This window comes from Macaca nemestrina, chromosome 20, assembly GCF_043159975.1.
Source record: "Macaca nemestrina isolate mMacNem1 chromosome 20, mMacNem.hap1, whole genome shotgun sequence".
In the NCBI taxonomy this organism is placed as follows: Eukaryota; Metazoa; Chordata; class Mammalia; order Primates; family Cercopithecidae; genus Macaca; species Macaca nemestrina.
Window position 1 is genome coordinate 39,922,023 of NC_092144.1, and position 14,914 is coordinate 39,936,936.

Below are 14,914 nucleotides of genomic sequence, written 5' to 3' on the forward strand. Positions count from 1 at the left end.
CTAGGGCGGCTCTCCCATGTGTGGGTTTTTCAGGATGGGGTTGTTGTCTCAAGGAATGACCATTGTAGAGAAATGTAATAAGCAACTTCACTCGCGAAAACTTGGAGGCATGAAAGTTCAGGGACTAATTAAAAATAAATCTCATTAGTTTCTTCCCCCTCTCGAGTTCTGCGAGTGGTTTATTAATCTGGTTTTGATGTGCCGCATGTTCCAGCCCTGAGTCGGGAACCTCTTTGTCGGAATGGATCCGCACGGGGAAGTCAGTGGTGGTTTCCCAGGGGTCTCAGGCTGCGGTCACGAGGGGCTCAGCACTGGGCTGAAGGGCACGCCCGGCACCCCCCAACTCCTGGCTGCTGTCTTCACGGCACAGCCCCTGGATGCTGGCTGGGCCGTCACCTGTATTCTTGTCCCTTTCCTATAGGACCAAAGAGGGTTGTGGATGGGAGGGAGTTCTCCTTTGCAGCCCCCAAAGGACTGCACGCCCAGTCGGGTGTAGGGAGGGAGACCTGGGCATTATCTTGCCTTGTGACTACAAAGCATGACAGCAACTGGCTGAACACAGAACTCAGCCCGCGGGGATGGAGTAACAGCACAGTAACAGTGATGGTAGTTCCCACGTTCTGTCCACGCCCACATGCAGGCACTGTGCTAGACACTGCGCATTAACTCGCTCCTTCATCCCTACAGCACCTCAGCTACCAAGGCTCCATCCCCTGCCCCGCTGCAGGGGAGGGCGCTGAGCCTCAGAGACAGAGACGTGAAGTTATCCCCCCCGGAGTTGCCCAGCATTGGATTAAAAGCTATAATCAGATCTGCCTAATTCAGAACCTCATTCTCCTCACCGCTGCACTGTATTGCTACTTTTTACTTTTCTGAGTGCATTTCTGGCTTGTTTTAGGGAATTAATGCAACATTTCTTTGACAGTGTGTGTCCACACCATACCCAACAGGAAGGAAAGAAGTGACTTGTACTCACAAGTGGTGTTGGCGCAGCCTCCAGGGAATTTAAAAGGGAAGTACTGTGCACCCCGGCTCCTCCTTGACCCCCCCCCCCCGACTGGCCCTAGGCCAGGCTTCCTTGGCCCCACGTGCTTGGGTTTCACCACTAGCACAGCAAGGTTAGGGGAGTGGTGAGGCTTGGTCACTGTGGCATGTGGAGGCGCTCTGACCTCCTGGGATGGAAACGGGGTGGGTGTGGGTGGGAGTGGAATCACTTCCAGCATGACAGAGTTGATAAACTTCTCATGCTACGGTGGAAACCCCCTTTCATCTTCAAAGTGCTTCCCGAGCAGCGGCTGGTAGATAAACATGGGTGGAAATGGAACTTTCAGCCGGCCCCGTCCAGGTGCCTTATGGCTGGTGTCTACGTCTCTTACCTTTGATGCTTCTATGTAAGGTAACCAGGCTGTTTTCACACACTGAGTAAATATAAAAGCACCTTGCACATATTTTCAAAAAGGAATCGGTTAAAATGGGTATTCTTCTCATTTCCTTTTCTAAAAGGAGAGCACATGTTGTTGCCATTAGTGGGGGAGCAGCCACCTGAGTAATGATGAAAAAATTAAAAAAAAAAAAAATCTCCAAAAGAAGATAAGTCTTTTTTTCTTTTTGTTTTGAATTAAAATTCCATCATTTTTCTATTTCCAAGATGAACTAAAAGCCCGGTTTATTCCTCCTCGGTTCCCGATCCTTGCTTTTCCTGCCTTAATGACATCCTAAACTTTTGTTGAAAATAATTGATTGAATTTAAATTTCCTTAAAAGTTGAAGAGGTAATGTTACAGTATAAATTTCCTACCAAACACTAAGTAGGGAAATATCCATTAGTGAAATTAACTACAGTTTCTAGGTAGCTAACAATGTGCTGTATACAGTAGGGCATGGCTAATGAACACTGCAGTGGGTGATATTTCATTATACAAATTAATGCTCACATTTTAATGGGAAAGTCACATAATGAATCTGGGCTTCAGTGACAGCAATTAGAGACACAGATTGTCCCCTTCTGGACAAGGCACTGTTTAGCAATAAGCAGCTGTGTGAAAAGTCTTCAGGTTTACAACATATATATGCTTTGGGGGAATTAGTGTACAATTTATATTAATGTACTGAAGCTTTGCTGCAAAGACACCACCATATTTATCTCTCCTGGTGTTAACTAAGTAAAGACATGGAGAAGGACTAAATAAATATCAAATTGAGGATGCAAATACAGGAAAATACTCAGTTGCTCAACTTAAAAGTGAAGCACTTTTGGAGATTTAGCAAAAAACTAAAACCAAAAAAAAAAAATTAGAAGCATGAATCACGTCTTAAACCTTAAAATGGTTTCCAAAGAGAATAATATGAATCCACCTGTTATTTTTGGAGAGGTGCTGGTGGGAACTTGCTCTAAATAGCTCTAGAATAACTCCCTGGAACCGTGAGGGTTCCTTTTACATATCAAGAGCAAAGTAGAGGCTCAGAATTATAAAAGACATGACCATGTAAAAATAGGTACGGTGAACTAATTAAACCACCTGGTCGTATATTTCTAAAAATGGATGATACAGTGACTTGGGAGAGGTTATCAATGATATTTTAAAGCTGAATATATATCTCATGCCATACGTCAGTGGGAAGTTGGCTTACTGTATGGCAGTTCCAATAATTTCATTAATCCGTTGGAATGATGAACTGCGGCTTTTTAATTTCATTATGCCTTTTCTAGCAAAACTCTTCTTTCCAGAAATGCATTGTTTGGGCCCACATCTTACTTCTTTAAAATATAGTGAGAGGTTTCCCTGCAGAAGGCTACCAGTGTTTGTGGCTGCTTCCTTTAGTGGGCAAAGTGCTCTCTTCTGCACATTTCACAATGACTGCCTGCTCCAGATCCCATCTGTAAAATAGAGCTCTGTGACCCTTCAGTGTTTGAAAAGTTTTGAGATAGGTACCAATATTTAAAAATTAAGATACTGCACGCAGATATCTCATAGATATGATACTTTTCTTTTATTCTTTTCTTTATTTTAGAGACAGGGTCTCACTCTATCACCCAGGCAGTTGTGCAGTGGTGCAATCATAGTTCACTGCAGCCTTCAACTCCTGGACTCAAGCGATCCTCCTGCCTCAGCCTCCCAAGTAGCTTAGACCACAGTTGTGTGCCACCACACCTGCTTAACTTTTAAATTTTTTGTGGAGATGAGGTCTCCCTGTGTTACAAGCCTGAGCCACCATGCCTGGCCAAGGCTTTTCTTGGAAAATCAAAGGTTGTAGTGCCCACAGTTGGTTAGAGTTGAGTGACACTGTGCTCCAGGAGAGAATGGCTGTTTTGCATACTCATCTAATCTGCCTGGTTCTGCCTGCATGCGAGTGTGTGGCACCTATAACAGATAAACACAAAGCAATGAACCACAAACATCATGGAGGTCACCAGAGGGCTCAGGACCCCCTGGAAACCTTGGGAGACAACCTGAGTCATCCCCTCAGTAGATGGGACTCATTTATGGCCTAAGTGGCCAATCAATCAACTAGACAGAGCTGCTGGCAGGGTCTGGGGCTGCCTGTACCTTGGGGCCGCCCAGGCAATGCAGGCCTGAGTCTCAGGCAGAGTCCAGCCTTGGTTGGGCAGGGCTAGGCAGGTCCAACGCCTGGCTCCTTTGGCATGGATCTGGCCATGCCTGGAGGCCTGGGATTTGCTAGAGTTAGCCCAGAGAGCTTGGGCAGAAGAGTGCATCCAGATGCAGAGACCTTGGCTGGGAAGCCGTTCTCAGCTGAGGTAGACTCAGCATCTGCCTGTGCCAGCCAAATGAAAGAGCAGACATAGACCGTGCCCTGGAGGCTGTGAAGTGTGCTGTTAGGCCTCTCCGCCAGGTTGCTGCCCCACCCCATCTAGGCCAACATTGTGAGAAGTTTGCCTTCTGAGCACTCTGAAATGGGCCCTTTGGGGAAAGAATGCCGGGGAAACAGCTGGGATGTTTCCAGCGGAGCACAAGGCCCTGGGGCTGCTGGGGTTCTAAGGAGGTTCCCAGCTCAGCCCCTGGATGTACCTGGCTAGAAACACACCCTGGCCGGGGCTCACTTTCATCTTTAAAGCATTTCCCTGTGCCCCTTGTTGGATAGGAAGCCCAGACAGGGGAGAGAGGGCTTTGAGACAGAGGGCAGGAGTGGTTCTTCCAATCATTTAGCGATTACGAGGAAATTAAAATTGAGCTTGTTTCGTTGTGAACATAAATCCAAAGGGGAAGGGTTTATGCCCTGGAACAACGTGCGGAGCACTTAGCTGAGGAATTGGAACGATTGGAAGAAGCCACCCAAACCAAGCCCTTGAGCGACCCGGCAGGAGGTGGAACTGTATAGAGAAATGGACAGAAAGAGCAGGGCAGCCCTTTCATCCCAGTGCAGAAGTCAGAGGAAGCGTGGGTGGAGAGCTTTCTAGAACCTTGCATAGCACGTGCACTCAGAAAACCCTTGAAAGCTCATGAAGCAGCCCCTAATTCACCAGGCCTGGGCCCGTGGAGACTCCAGTGCTAGGAATTAGCCTTTCTTGTTTCTCAGCTCTGGCTTTTATTCTCTGGAGCTGTGAGGGCCAAGGCCTATTTTGAACTCTAAAGACAGTGGGTGGAGTGAAGGGGTGCTGTCCTCCTGCACACCCGCATGCTGTGTGTGAGTGTGAGAGTGAGTGCATGTGTGTGAACTCTGCTAGCCTACTATATGATATGTCTCCTCCAAAAGACATGAGAGCAGGGGACCTGGCTCTTTGGTTTTTACTCAGTTTCCAGGGCCAAGAAGGGAGGTTGTAGGTGTTTATTCATTCATCCATTGGTTCATTCCATCAAAAAATGTGTGTGAATCAAACTGAAGGTTTCTGAGTCAGTGGGTGACACGTATGTTTACAAGTATTACTGGCTCTATTCAGGACACTTAGTTTAGCTCCTAAGTGAGCTTAGGATTGGGATAAGACCCCATAGAACACGTGCTTCAACATGTCTTATTACAGGTTGAGGAAGAAAAAGTCCCAAGACTGGGATTCTGTGTCCAGTGGAGTTCAGAGTAGCATGGGTGTCCAGTCCCTAGTCCAGATTCTCAAATACCTCCTGAGGTCTAGACTGTCCTCCCTGCTGAACCATTCATGGTTCCCACTTCAAAGGCACTTCCAAGGAAGGCTGCCTACAATGGTTCCCCACTCAGGATCCACAGAGGGCCACCTGGGAAAGTCCCGAAAGATCCTAAAACCAAGTTTGCATCTTTGGCCAATTAACTCAGAATGTGGGGAGGAGGGACCAGGTATCAGCACTTTGTCAAGACCCCAAGGCAATTCCAGGTTGGTTTTTCAAGGGGTTGTCTTTACACTGTCTGCATCAGAATCATCAGGGACACTTAGAAGGCCAACTTCAACTTCTGCCCCCACCCCAGACCCAGGGAATCAGAACCGCTATGCCTTAGGGCCAGAACTGGTGTCTTAGCACACTCCCCTGCTGGTTCTAATGCACAATACATGGACAATACAGTTTGAGTACTACTGCTCCTGTATTCCTTCTTTTTTTTTTTTTTTTTTTTTTTTTTTTTTTGGAGATGGAGTCTCGCTGTGTCTCCCAGACTGGAGTGCAGTGGTGCGATCTCGGCTCACTGCAAGCTCCGCCTCCCGGGTTCACGCCATTCTCCTGCCTCAGCCTCCCGAGCAGCTGGGACTACAGGCGCCCGCCACCACACCCAGCTAATTTTTTGTATTTTTAGTAGAGACGGGGTTTCGCCATGTTAGCCAGGATGGTCTGGATCTCCTGACCTCGTGATCTGTCTGCCTCGGCCTCCCAAAGTGCTGGGATTACAGGTGTGAGCCACCACGCTCAGTCTCCCATGTGCCTTTCAAACCTGTATCGGTTGGAAATAGACATGCACATCCTCTGTGCATCCCTACCCAGAAAGGCAGCTCTCCACATCCCCAGGCTTGAGAGGAAAGTCCACATTCCCCCTCTTTAACTCCCGCTAATGAATGCCCATGTTTTCTCTACGGCCCCTTTGCCTGCCAGATGCACGTAATCATTTCCAGGTGCATTTCTAAACACAGCCTGAGTCCCACCCGGCACCTGCGGGCCTCACCTCTGCAGGCTTTCACCGCCCGGCCCTCCCGCAGGGTTTGCTCTCACCCGTAGCCCAGGATCCTGAGTTTCTAGGTAGGCCTGCCTGCTGCGGGTCCCATCACGACCCCTCTAAGTTTCAGGTACTGCCTCTGTCACACCTGATCACTGGGCTTCCAGGTAAGCTGAATCAGCTGTGACATCCTGCTGCCCAGAAGTGCCCCATCCCAGCCTAGCCTGCGATGCCATGTCTAAAAAGCAGTAGCTCAATGAGTCTGAGTCTAACCCGGGACTGACTCCAAGAAGTGGGAAAATACTGCCTGAAATTCTCTGGACCTTTACCCCAAAAGGGATAGAGACTTCCTCCTAGATCCATGTCATTGGTCTAGTTAGAGATGACTGTGACCTTTATGTTTAGAGAAACGGATTCGCTGCTGGGTTCCCTTCCTAGACTTAAGGGCCACCTCTGAAAGTGTCCAGGAGAGATCTCAGCGGCTCATAGCACCTGACACCCTTGTTCTGATAAGGCAGGCAGGGTGTCCATGGCTCTGGCATCTCCTGCTCAGACATGACGTGTCATCTCCTGCTCAGAGCCAGGGTGGTGGCCCTCTTGCTCACAAAGTCCATGCCCCCAAATGCCCTGTGCCTGGAGGACTGGGACTCATGCCTTCTGCTGAGATTAGACACAGTGAAATGTCTTCAGAAGACACCATTCACTGATGATTTGCTGTTACTTTTTAGATCAGTCTATTTTATAATAGAGCAGAGGAAGAGGAGGGGGAATAGTTGAGGTTCCTAGAAGAAATAATTGTGGATATCGACAGGGCAGCATTGTGAATAAGAGAGTGGGGACTGTCACAGTCCCCATTCCTTCCAGAGAGCCTTTTGATTGCAAAGTCTAGAAAAGCCCTGGGATTGCTAACAAATTCTTGAAATATATTTAAATCTGCAGTCATTTACCTTCTTTCCCTTCTCTATCCCCCAATGCCAGCAAATGTAAGTTGTCTCTTCTGGTATCTTTCCACATTGTGAAAAGAACAATAGAAGTTGGGGGTGTTGAATTTAAATAAATATTTAATTCATGAAAATTATCTTATATGTTTTAAAACACTCTTTAAAGCTATTTTTATTCTCTAGAAAGCGCTTATTATAGGTAAATTACACATTTTACTACCGGAGCATTAGGTTTGCCATTAGTACAAATTTAAGGCACTACAAAGACCAGTAGATAATGTTAATTTCAAATACAGAAACTAAATATATTTTGTGCCTTTTTATTACTCATTTTCTTTTAAGTTTTATTGACTGCTTTTTATCTTAACTATATGTCTTTACATGCTGCAATCATAATGCACTGTAATGGTATTAATATTTTATAGAATCTGTATTTATAGTTCTTTATTTAGAAACAGTGCAGTAGGTCTGCAGATATCTGAGCCCGTCTGGAATGGTGCCCTCCAAATAATGATAAATTACTTGTGCAGTATGCCATTTGCTAATTATATCCATGATTTACTGCAGAGCAAGACTTAAATCATTCATTTCAGTCTTGCGTAACAGTGCCATAAAATTTTTAGGTTTAAAAATGGTTTCCATGTGTATAATTTAAACAAATTTTAGAGCTATTGTATACACAAAATATTGCAACCACCCATTTGTTACATACTTTCTCTTTTTAAACTTCTACTTTTAATGATCACTGTGGCTGAAATTATTATGCTTAATTTTCATAATCATAGCTTTTAAATCTACAGCCGTTTTCACATGTTAGATAAAGAAAAAGATAGCTAATTGTGTGTAGATAGTATGTCATTCCTGAATAGTCCCAAATGGTACAAAATCATTAAAAAAGCTTAAGAGTACGAATTATTCTTCTATTAAAAAACAGTTGTTCTCTAATTATTAGTTTGAGCTGCTTTGTTTCAAAGAACAAATGTTGATCCTTCCAGCCTCGTTCAGCACACGAAAATGAGATAAACGCCTCTTTTTTTTCTTATATCAAAATCTTGCAGGTGAGAAACCCTACAAGTGTCCGCACTGTGACTATGCCGGCACGCAGTCAGCGTCCTTAAAATACCACTTAGAGCGACACCACCGGGAGCGGCAGAATGGGGCTGGGCCGCTGTCTGGGCAGCCCCCGAATCAGGACCACAAGGACGAGATGTCAAGCAAAGCTTCTCTGTTCATCAGGCCAGACATCCTGAGGGGCGCCTTCAAGGGTCTCCCTGGAATCGACTTCAGAGGAGGCCCTGCATCTCAGCAGTGGACATCAGGGGTGCTCTCGTCCGGAGATCACTCGGGGCAGGCCACCGGCATGTCTTCAGAGATCCCCTCAGATGCTCTGAAAGGCGCCGACCTTCCTGCCAAAAGCACCCACTTCTCCGAGATCGGAAGAGCTTATCAAAGCATCGTGAGCAACGGTGTGAATTTCCAAGGGTCCTTGCAAGCTTTCATGGACAGCTTTGTCCTCAGTTCCTTGAAGAAGGAGAAGGACGTGAAGGACAAAGCCCTGGCTGACCCCCCTTCCATGAAAGTCCACGGAGTGGATGGTGGCGAGGAGAAACCCAGTGGCAAGTCCTCCCAGAGGAAGTCCGAGAAATCTCAGTATGAACCCCTAGACTTGTCTGTGCGGCCAGATGCCGCCTCCCTCCCGGGCTCCTCGGTAACTGTGCAGGACAGCATCGCGTGGCACGGCTGCTTGTTTTGTGCTTTCACAACGTCCTCCATGGAGCTCATGGCCCTGCATCTCCAGGCCAACCACCTGGGCAAAGCGAAACGCAAAGATAACACTATCGGGGTCACAGTCAACTGCAAAGACCAAGCCCGGGAGGCGAGTAAGATGGCCCTGCTGCCCTCAGTACAATCAAACAAAGACATGGGCCTCTCCAGTATGATTGGCTCTCTAGACTCTGCTTCTGAGAAGATGGCCCAAGGTCAGGTCAAGGAGACTCTGGGGGAGCAGAAGAGCGGCACATGGACCAGCCACGTGGACCCTGCATTTTGTAACTTCCCATCCGACTTCTACAAGCAGTTTGGTGTTTACCCAGGCATGGTTGGCTCGGGGGCCTCCAGTTCCTGCCCCAACAAGGAGCCTGATGGAAAGGCCCACTCTGAAGAGGATGCCCCCATCCTGATCCCCGAAACCACGAGTAAGAACACTACTGATGACCTCTCTGACATCGCCTCCTCAGAGGACATGGACTCCTCCAAGGGAGAGAACAACGATGAAGAGGATGTTGAAACCGAACCGGAAATGATGACCAAGCCCCTGTCTGCCCTCAGCAAAGACAGCAGCAGTGATGGCGGGGACAGCCTGCAGCCCACAGGCGCCCCCCAGCCCGTCCAAGGACTGGTCTCACCTTTATCCCAAGCACCGGAGAAGCAGTGGCATAGCCAGGGTCTTCTCCAAGCCCAGGACCCCTTGGCGGGCCTGCCAAAGCCGGAGCGGGGGCCGCAGAGCCTGGACAAGCCGATGAACATGCTGTCGGTCCTCAGGGCCTACAGCTCTGATGGCTTAGCAGCCTTTAATGGACTTGCAAGTAGCACAGCAAATTCTGGATGTATCAAGAGGCCAGACTTGTGTGGTAAGTTTTAGAATCCTCTTCCTATAGTTCATTTCCCAAAACATCAGTGCTGAATTGTGCATTTTTTTTAAAACAAAAATGGGGTAGACTTATCCATGAGCAAATTTTGAATGAAATATTAGGAAAAACCCTCAATGCTGTATCTGCAATGTAGACAATCATAAAAGTCCATTTTGTTTAGAAGTTTTAGAACTCATACTTTTGTGTTCCAATTTGCATTATAATGTGCTAAAATGCCTGTACAGAAGGCATGGAAAACGGGGTGGTCTTTCACCATGTGAACTACTCCTGTTTGCCATCTAGAACTTGAAGGGGGGAAAATCAACTTACAAAACAAAAATGAAAAGAGACATGGTAACTTGCAAATTCTTCAGTTTTTCAATGTATGCAAAAGATGCCTAAAGACAATTCCTTACTGCTTTGCTAAGCCAAATCTGCTTTCTTAAACTTGTCTTTTATTGACTTAGAGGATACTAAAATCATATCACACTAACCACAGTATAGAAATAAAGCGACCTTCTCTCCAAAGAGGGAGATGGTTTCTGGGTGTTTGTGACTCATTTTTAGACAAACCAAATGGCGGTTACTGTGACTTTGGCCTTCTGCGCTTGCCTTCTGTTTGTCTGTCTGTTCACCTGTCTGTCTGTTGTTCTAACAAGACATGTACATTGTGAAGTCCCTGAACAGTAGTGATGTGACCCTGTGCATCTTGGATTCATGCTTGTCTGATCCTGTAGCAAACTGACACTTCTTTAGCTCCTTAAAGCATATGGGTACCCCAAAGGAATTCCAGATTTTAGAACATAATGATAAATTTAAGGACTAGGTTTGGATCAAATGAATGTTGGGGTGGTCAGGGGGAATCAAAGTCATTCTCTTGGCACCCAGATATCCGTATTTGAAAGCCTTTCTCTGAAAAGAAGCTCAACATATTCTTCTGTTTGAAACCAGCCCCAAATATCCTCACCAGAGACAAATGACCATGATACCTTTCCATCTGTAATTTATGAATGGATATCTATAATTTCACTTCACCTGTGGAAGGCAGGCAGGAAGGCAGGGAGGCAGGAAGGCAGGAAGGCAGGATGGAAAGAAGGAAGGGAGGGAGGGAGAGAAGGAAGGAAGGAAGGAAGGAAGGAAGGAAGGAAGGAAGGAAGGAAGGAAGGAAGGAGGGAGGAAGGAAAGAAGGAAGAAAGGAAAGAAAAGGGAAGGAAGGGGAAAAATAGAAGAGAATATTTTTGAACCTCAACATCGTGTTGTTCCTTTAAGCACAGAGCAGAATTCAGGAAGCTAGACTCTGGGTTCATAATTTAGATTGATATATTTCTTTTATTCCTCTTCTTCCCTAATTCACTAGGAACTGAATCAAGCGGTCAGAAATATTTTTTTGAATTGTCGAAAATCACTAAATGGATTTCTGACAGCTCAAAAAAATATTGACAGTTCCTTATGCTGAATGATTCACAAGGCCCCATTAACCACTACCCCCAGATCTATTTTTAGCCACATACAATTCATTACTTTTGAAGCTGTTAAAAACAATACTTAAAAGAAGGGAAAAAAGTGTTTTATGTCAGTCCAAATTTTTTCCTTTTTTTTTTTAACTGGTGGAGCAATGTTTAAGGCTTTTTTTTTTTTTTTTCATTGTTGTTTTAGGTTTGTGATTGGGGTGGTTTCTTTTTTATTGTTGTTTAGAGCCTTTTTTTTAAAGTCTATTTTCAGTTCTTTCAACTACCTACGTAGGACCATAGTTCCTGCCAGGAATCCATGCATCAGAAAAGATCAAAACCTGGCATGTTCATGAGCTCATTATTATTGAAATGAGCTCATATTACCCCTATTAATTTTCCCATCTTCCTATCAGTAATGAAGGAAGGCTGCCTGGCTCGAGGAAGTTTGCCCAATGGTATCCTTTCGCACCAGGCAAGGTTGAATGGGAAGCCAACGTCAGGGAGCCTGCCGGGTCTTGAGAGCCTTTTCTCTATGGGCTGCAAGCTCTTAGGCACTTCTCACCTTTTCCCAAAACAGCAGCACACAACACGCCCCTGACATTTCCCCACTATGTGCAAGCCCGGTTGCCTAGTCCACCTTTCAGCCTTTGGGCAGCAGACCCAGGGATGTAAGCTGTGCCCCTCGCCCCCCACCTCTTTCATGGGACTTGGGGACCCTCATGCCAGCCAAGCTTGAAGGCTTCCTGGTTGCTTCTGCATCAGAGGGTTCAGGCCCCTTGTCCCGCCTTCCACTCCTGGGAAGATGCTGAAACTGACTCTGGCCACAAGCTGCCTATTTTTAGAGAGTGTGAGTTCTGCATTCTGTTTGGCCCCATTTCTTCTGCCTCCTCTTGCTTTAGTTTGGGAACAGGCAGGAAAAGATCCTCCCTGGCTCTTGCATTTGCCTGGGGATAGGGCCACTGCCCTCTTGCCTCTAGGATGGGTCTGGCTCTGCCAGTTCTCATCCCACTCCCCCTATATCTGGCCCACCATAATTGCAGTTCTCTTCTCATTTTCTTGCGGGCGACTGTGGTATCCCAGAAGGTCCAGACATATTCATCCTTTCTAAAAGTTACCATCTAGGAGGACACATAAATCCACATGGGCTGTTTTTTGTTTGTTTGTTTGCTTCTTAAGTAGTGTAATTCACTCTCTTTTTAGCATGACAGGAAGCACAAGTGACATTTGTAAGCCTTAAACCCCCACTAGCTTCCCTTTGAGAGGGTGGAAGTGATATTGGCACAATGAATAAAATATTTCTAATGTTTATTCCTCCTTCTCTTCTTCACTCAAAGTAGATACGAGTTTCTAAATCTGCCTACCAGGATGATCACTATTTCTCCTTAAGAATCTGGGCTTTGTCAGACCAAAGCATCATTCCTAGGTTTCTCATTTCAGATGGATAAAGTTCAGGGCTGGTTTTGTCTGGTTAGTAAACCTAAATCCCCACTTTCATGATTATAGAAACAGGCTTATAGGAGGAGCTAATGTTCCTGTGTTTCTTAAGGAAGAGCTCTGTTCTCAAGGGGTGTAAAAGTGTTTGAAGAAGCATCAGAAATACCTAGTTCAAATTATATAAACTCCCCACAGATCTCAGCAGCTCCTTCAGCCCTTGTTGTTGATCTGGAGAAGGTGGTGTCTCACCCTAGTCTGTGGGTGATACTCATATTGCAGGCTGTACTTTCAGGATCTTCTGTCATTTCTGCATGCCTTCTTCCTAACTTTAAAAACTCTGGTCCTAAATTCCTTGGTGCCATAGAGCCAGGGTCCTGGCCAGTGTGCCCTGCCTATCCTAACAGCCAGTGGATTCCTAGCTCTGGTGCAGAAGGAGAGCCATCGAGGGGAGAAGCCAACCCAGCCATTTGGGTGGGGAGACGCCTGTTGCATATGACAGTGTCGAGAGCTTGAGTGGGAATTTTCTAAAGCTCTTTCCACAGAGGATAGCACACTGCCTGTCAGAGACATATTATAATAATCCCAAGGAAGAGGTTAAGCCATCTTGGATTAAGCCAGAGGACAGGCATCCTTGTTTCCACAGTGGGTCAGATCCCACTAGGGGTCTGATCTCATTATAGGAAATCCCACTCCTATCAAATCCTTAGTTTCTTGAGGTGACTTCCAGTCTCCAGGAACGAGTCACATTTCTTTATTCTGTGAAAGAACATAACATACAAGGGTGCTCCAGTGCTATCGGAGAACTCGGAGGTGCCCTTGGTTTTATTGGAATGTTTGACCTTGGTTTTGTAATGGGACAGGCTCCACATGAGTATTGAAAGGCAGAGAGAGGAAGGCCAGAGCAGTGTTTGCATCCATGGACAAAGCAAGGCAGACAAGCCCAGTCCAGCTAGAGAAACGCTAATGCATTGTTGGGTCGGCACTTGGCTTGGAAGGGGCAAGCTTCCCTGTGCACATAGCACCAAGGCTGGTCTGCACAGCACCCATGGGGCCCGCTGCATGGAGCGGTTAAAGAGTGTGTTTTATCCGGGATTTTGTGGACTTGGATAGCAACCAGATCACCCTTACTCCTTGCCTTTCAAACCTAAGAGAGACGGCCAGGGCATGGAGTTGTTGTTGTGTGTCAGGTCTCCCAAGCAGGCTTTGCACTGTGTCCTTTGGTGGACCCAGGGGTAGGCAGGACAGAGAAGAATGAGTAACAGATGAACGGGAAAGCAGGGAAAAGAACACACTTCCCTTTGCCCCAAGGAGCTCTGCTTGTGTAGTGACTGCCACCCAGGGAAACCTGGCTGAACTGGGAGCATCTGTGAGCAGGCTGAGGGCAGGCACTGCGGCTCACACCTGTAATCCCAGCACTCTGGGAGGCCGAGGGAGGGGCGTCGCTTAAACCCAGGAGTTCAAGGCCGCTGTGAGCTAGGATTGTGACATTGCACTCAAGCCTGGGTGACAGAGCGAGACCCCTTCTCTAAAATAAACATGAAATAAATAAATATCAGCATGTTGATCGTGGGCACAAAGCCCTATGTGCAGTGGCTACCAGACCTAGTGACCCAATGGGCCTGGGAGGAAGTGAGGGAGAATGCAAGCCCATTAGCAGCAGTCGTGCTAACATCTCTAGCTTATCATCCTCAGGTTATTGGGCAGCTGGCTTCCCCAACCCAAATTATACCCAAGACTATGGAATAAGGGTACTCTGGGCTTCCACGCTAGTGAAATGATTGGGACCCACACCCAAGAATTCAGGCCCACTGAAACCTCTTCAACTTACATATTTTTAAATGTGTGATGAATGAACCAGGACAACCAAAGCTGAACTCTCTTAAAATGTGACTTCTCTTCTCCCTAAGCCTTATGGCATTCTTGGCATAGGCAGTCTACCTTTTTTTTTCCTTTTTTTCGAAGATGGAGTTTTGCTCTGTTGCCCAGGCTGGAGTGTAGGGGCACGATCTTGGCTCACTGCAACTTCTGCCTCCTGGGTTCAAGTGATTCTCCTGCTTCAGTCTCCCGAGTAGCTGGGATTACAGGCATGCGCCACCACACCTGGCTAATTTTGTATTTTTAGTAGAGACAGGGTTTCACCACGTTGGTCAGGCTGGTCTCGAACTTCTGCCCTCAGGTGATCCGCCCACCTCAGCCTCCCAAAGTGCTGGGATTATAGGCATGAGCCACCATGCCTGGCCAATACCTACTGTTTTACCAGCTACTCAGTCTAAAGCAACAGGTAGCAAATATTTTCTTAAAGGGCCAAAGAATAAAAGTATTGGCTCGCAGGCCATGGGGTATCTGTGGTGACAACCCAACTCTGCTTTGGAGGTAGCACTGCAGCCACC

At 46.7% G+C, this 14,914-nt stretch overlaps 1 protein-coding gene across 30 annotated transcripts in view; it reads left to right on the plus strand.

Annotated features, from left to right (window-relative positions):
* The window catches only part of LOC105495610 (zinc finger protein 536), a 491,361-nt gene that overhangs the window by 318,816 nt on the left and 157,631 nt on the right, over nucleotides 1-14,914 (plus strand). For 24 of the 30 annotated variants that reach the window (XR_011617373.1, XM_071086002.1, XM_071086012.1 and 21 more), the window contains 2 exons: nucleotides 926-1,010; nucleotides 8,066-9,639. Coding sequence is in view for 29 of the 30 variants with exons in the window: in XM_071086002.1 (XP_070942103.1) it covers nucleotides 926-1,010; nucleotides 8,066-9,639 (1,659 nt within the window). In the remaining variant the exon portion in view is untranslated. The remainder of the gene's footprint in view (nucleotides 1-925; nucleotides 1,011-8,065; nucleotides 9,640-14,914) is intronic. The other 6 variants (XM_071086027.1, XM_011765364.3, XM_071086019.1 and 3 more) reach the window with 1 other exon arrangement.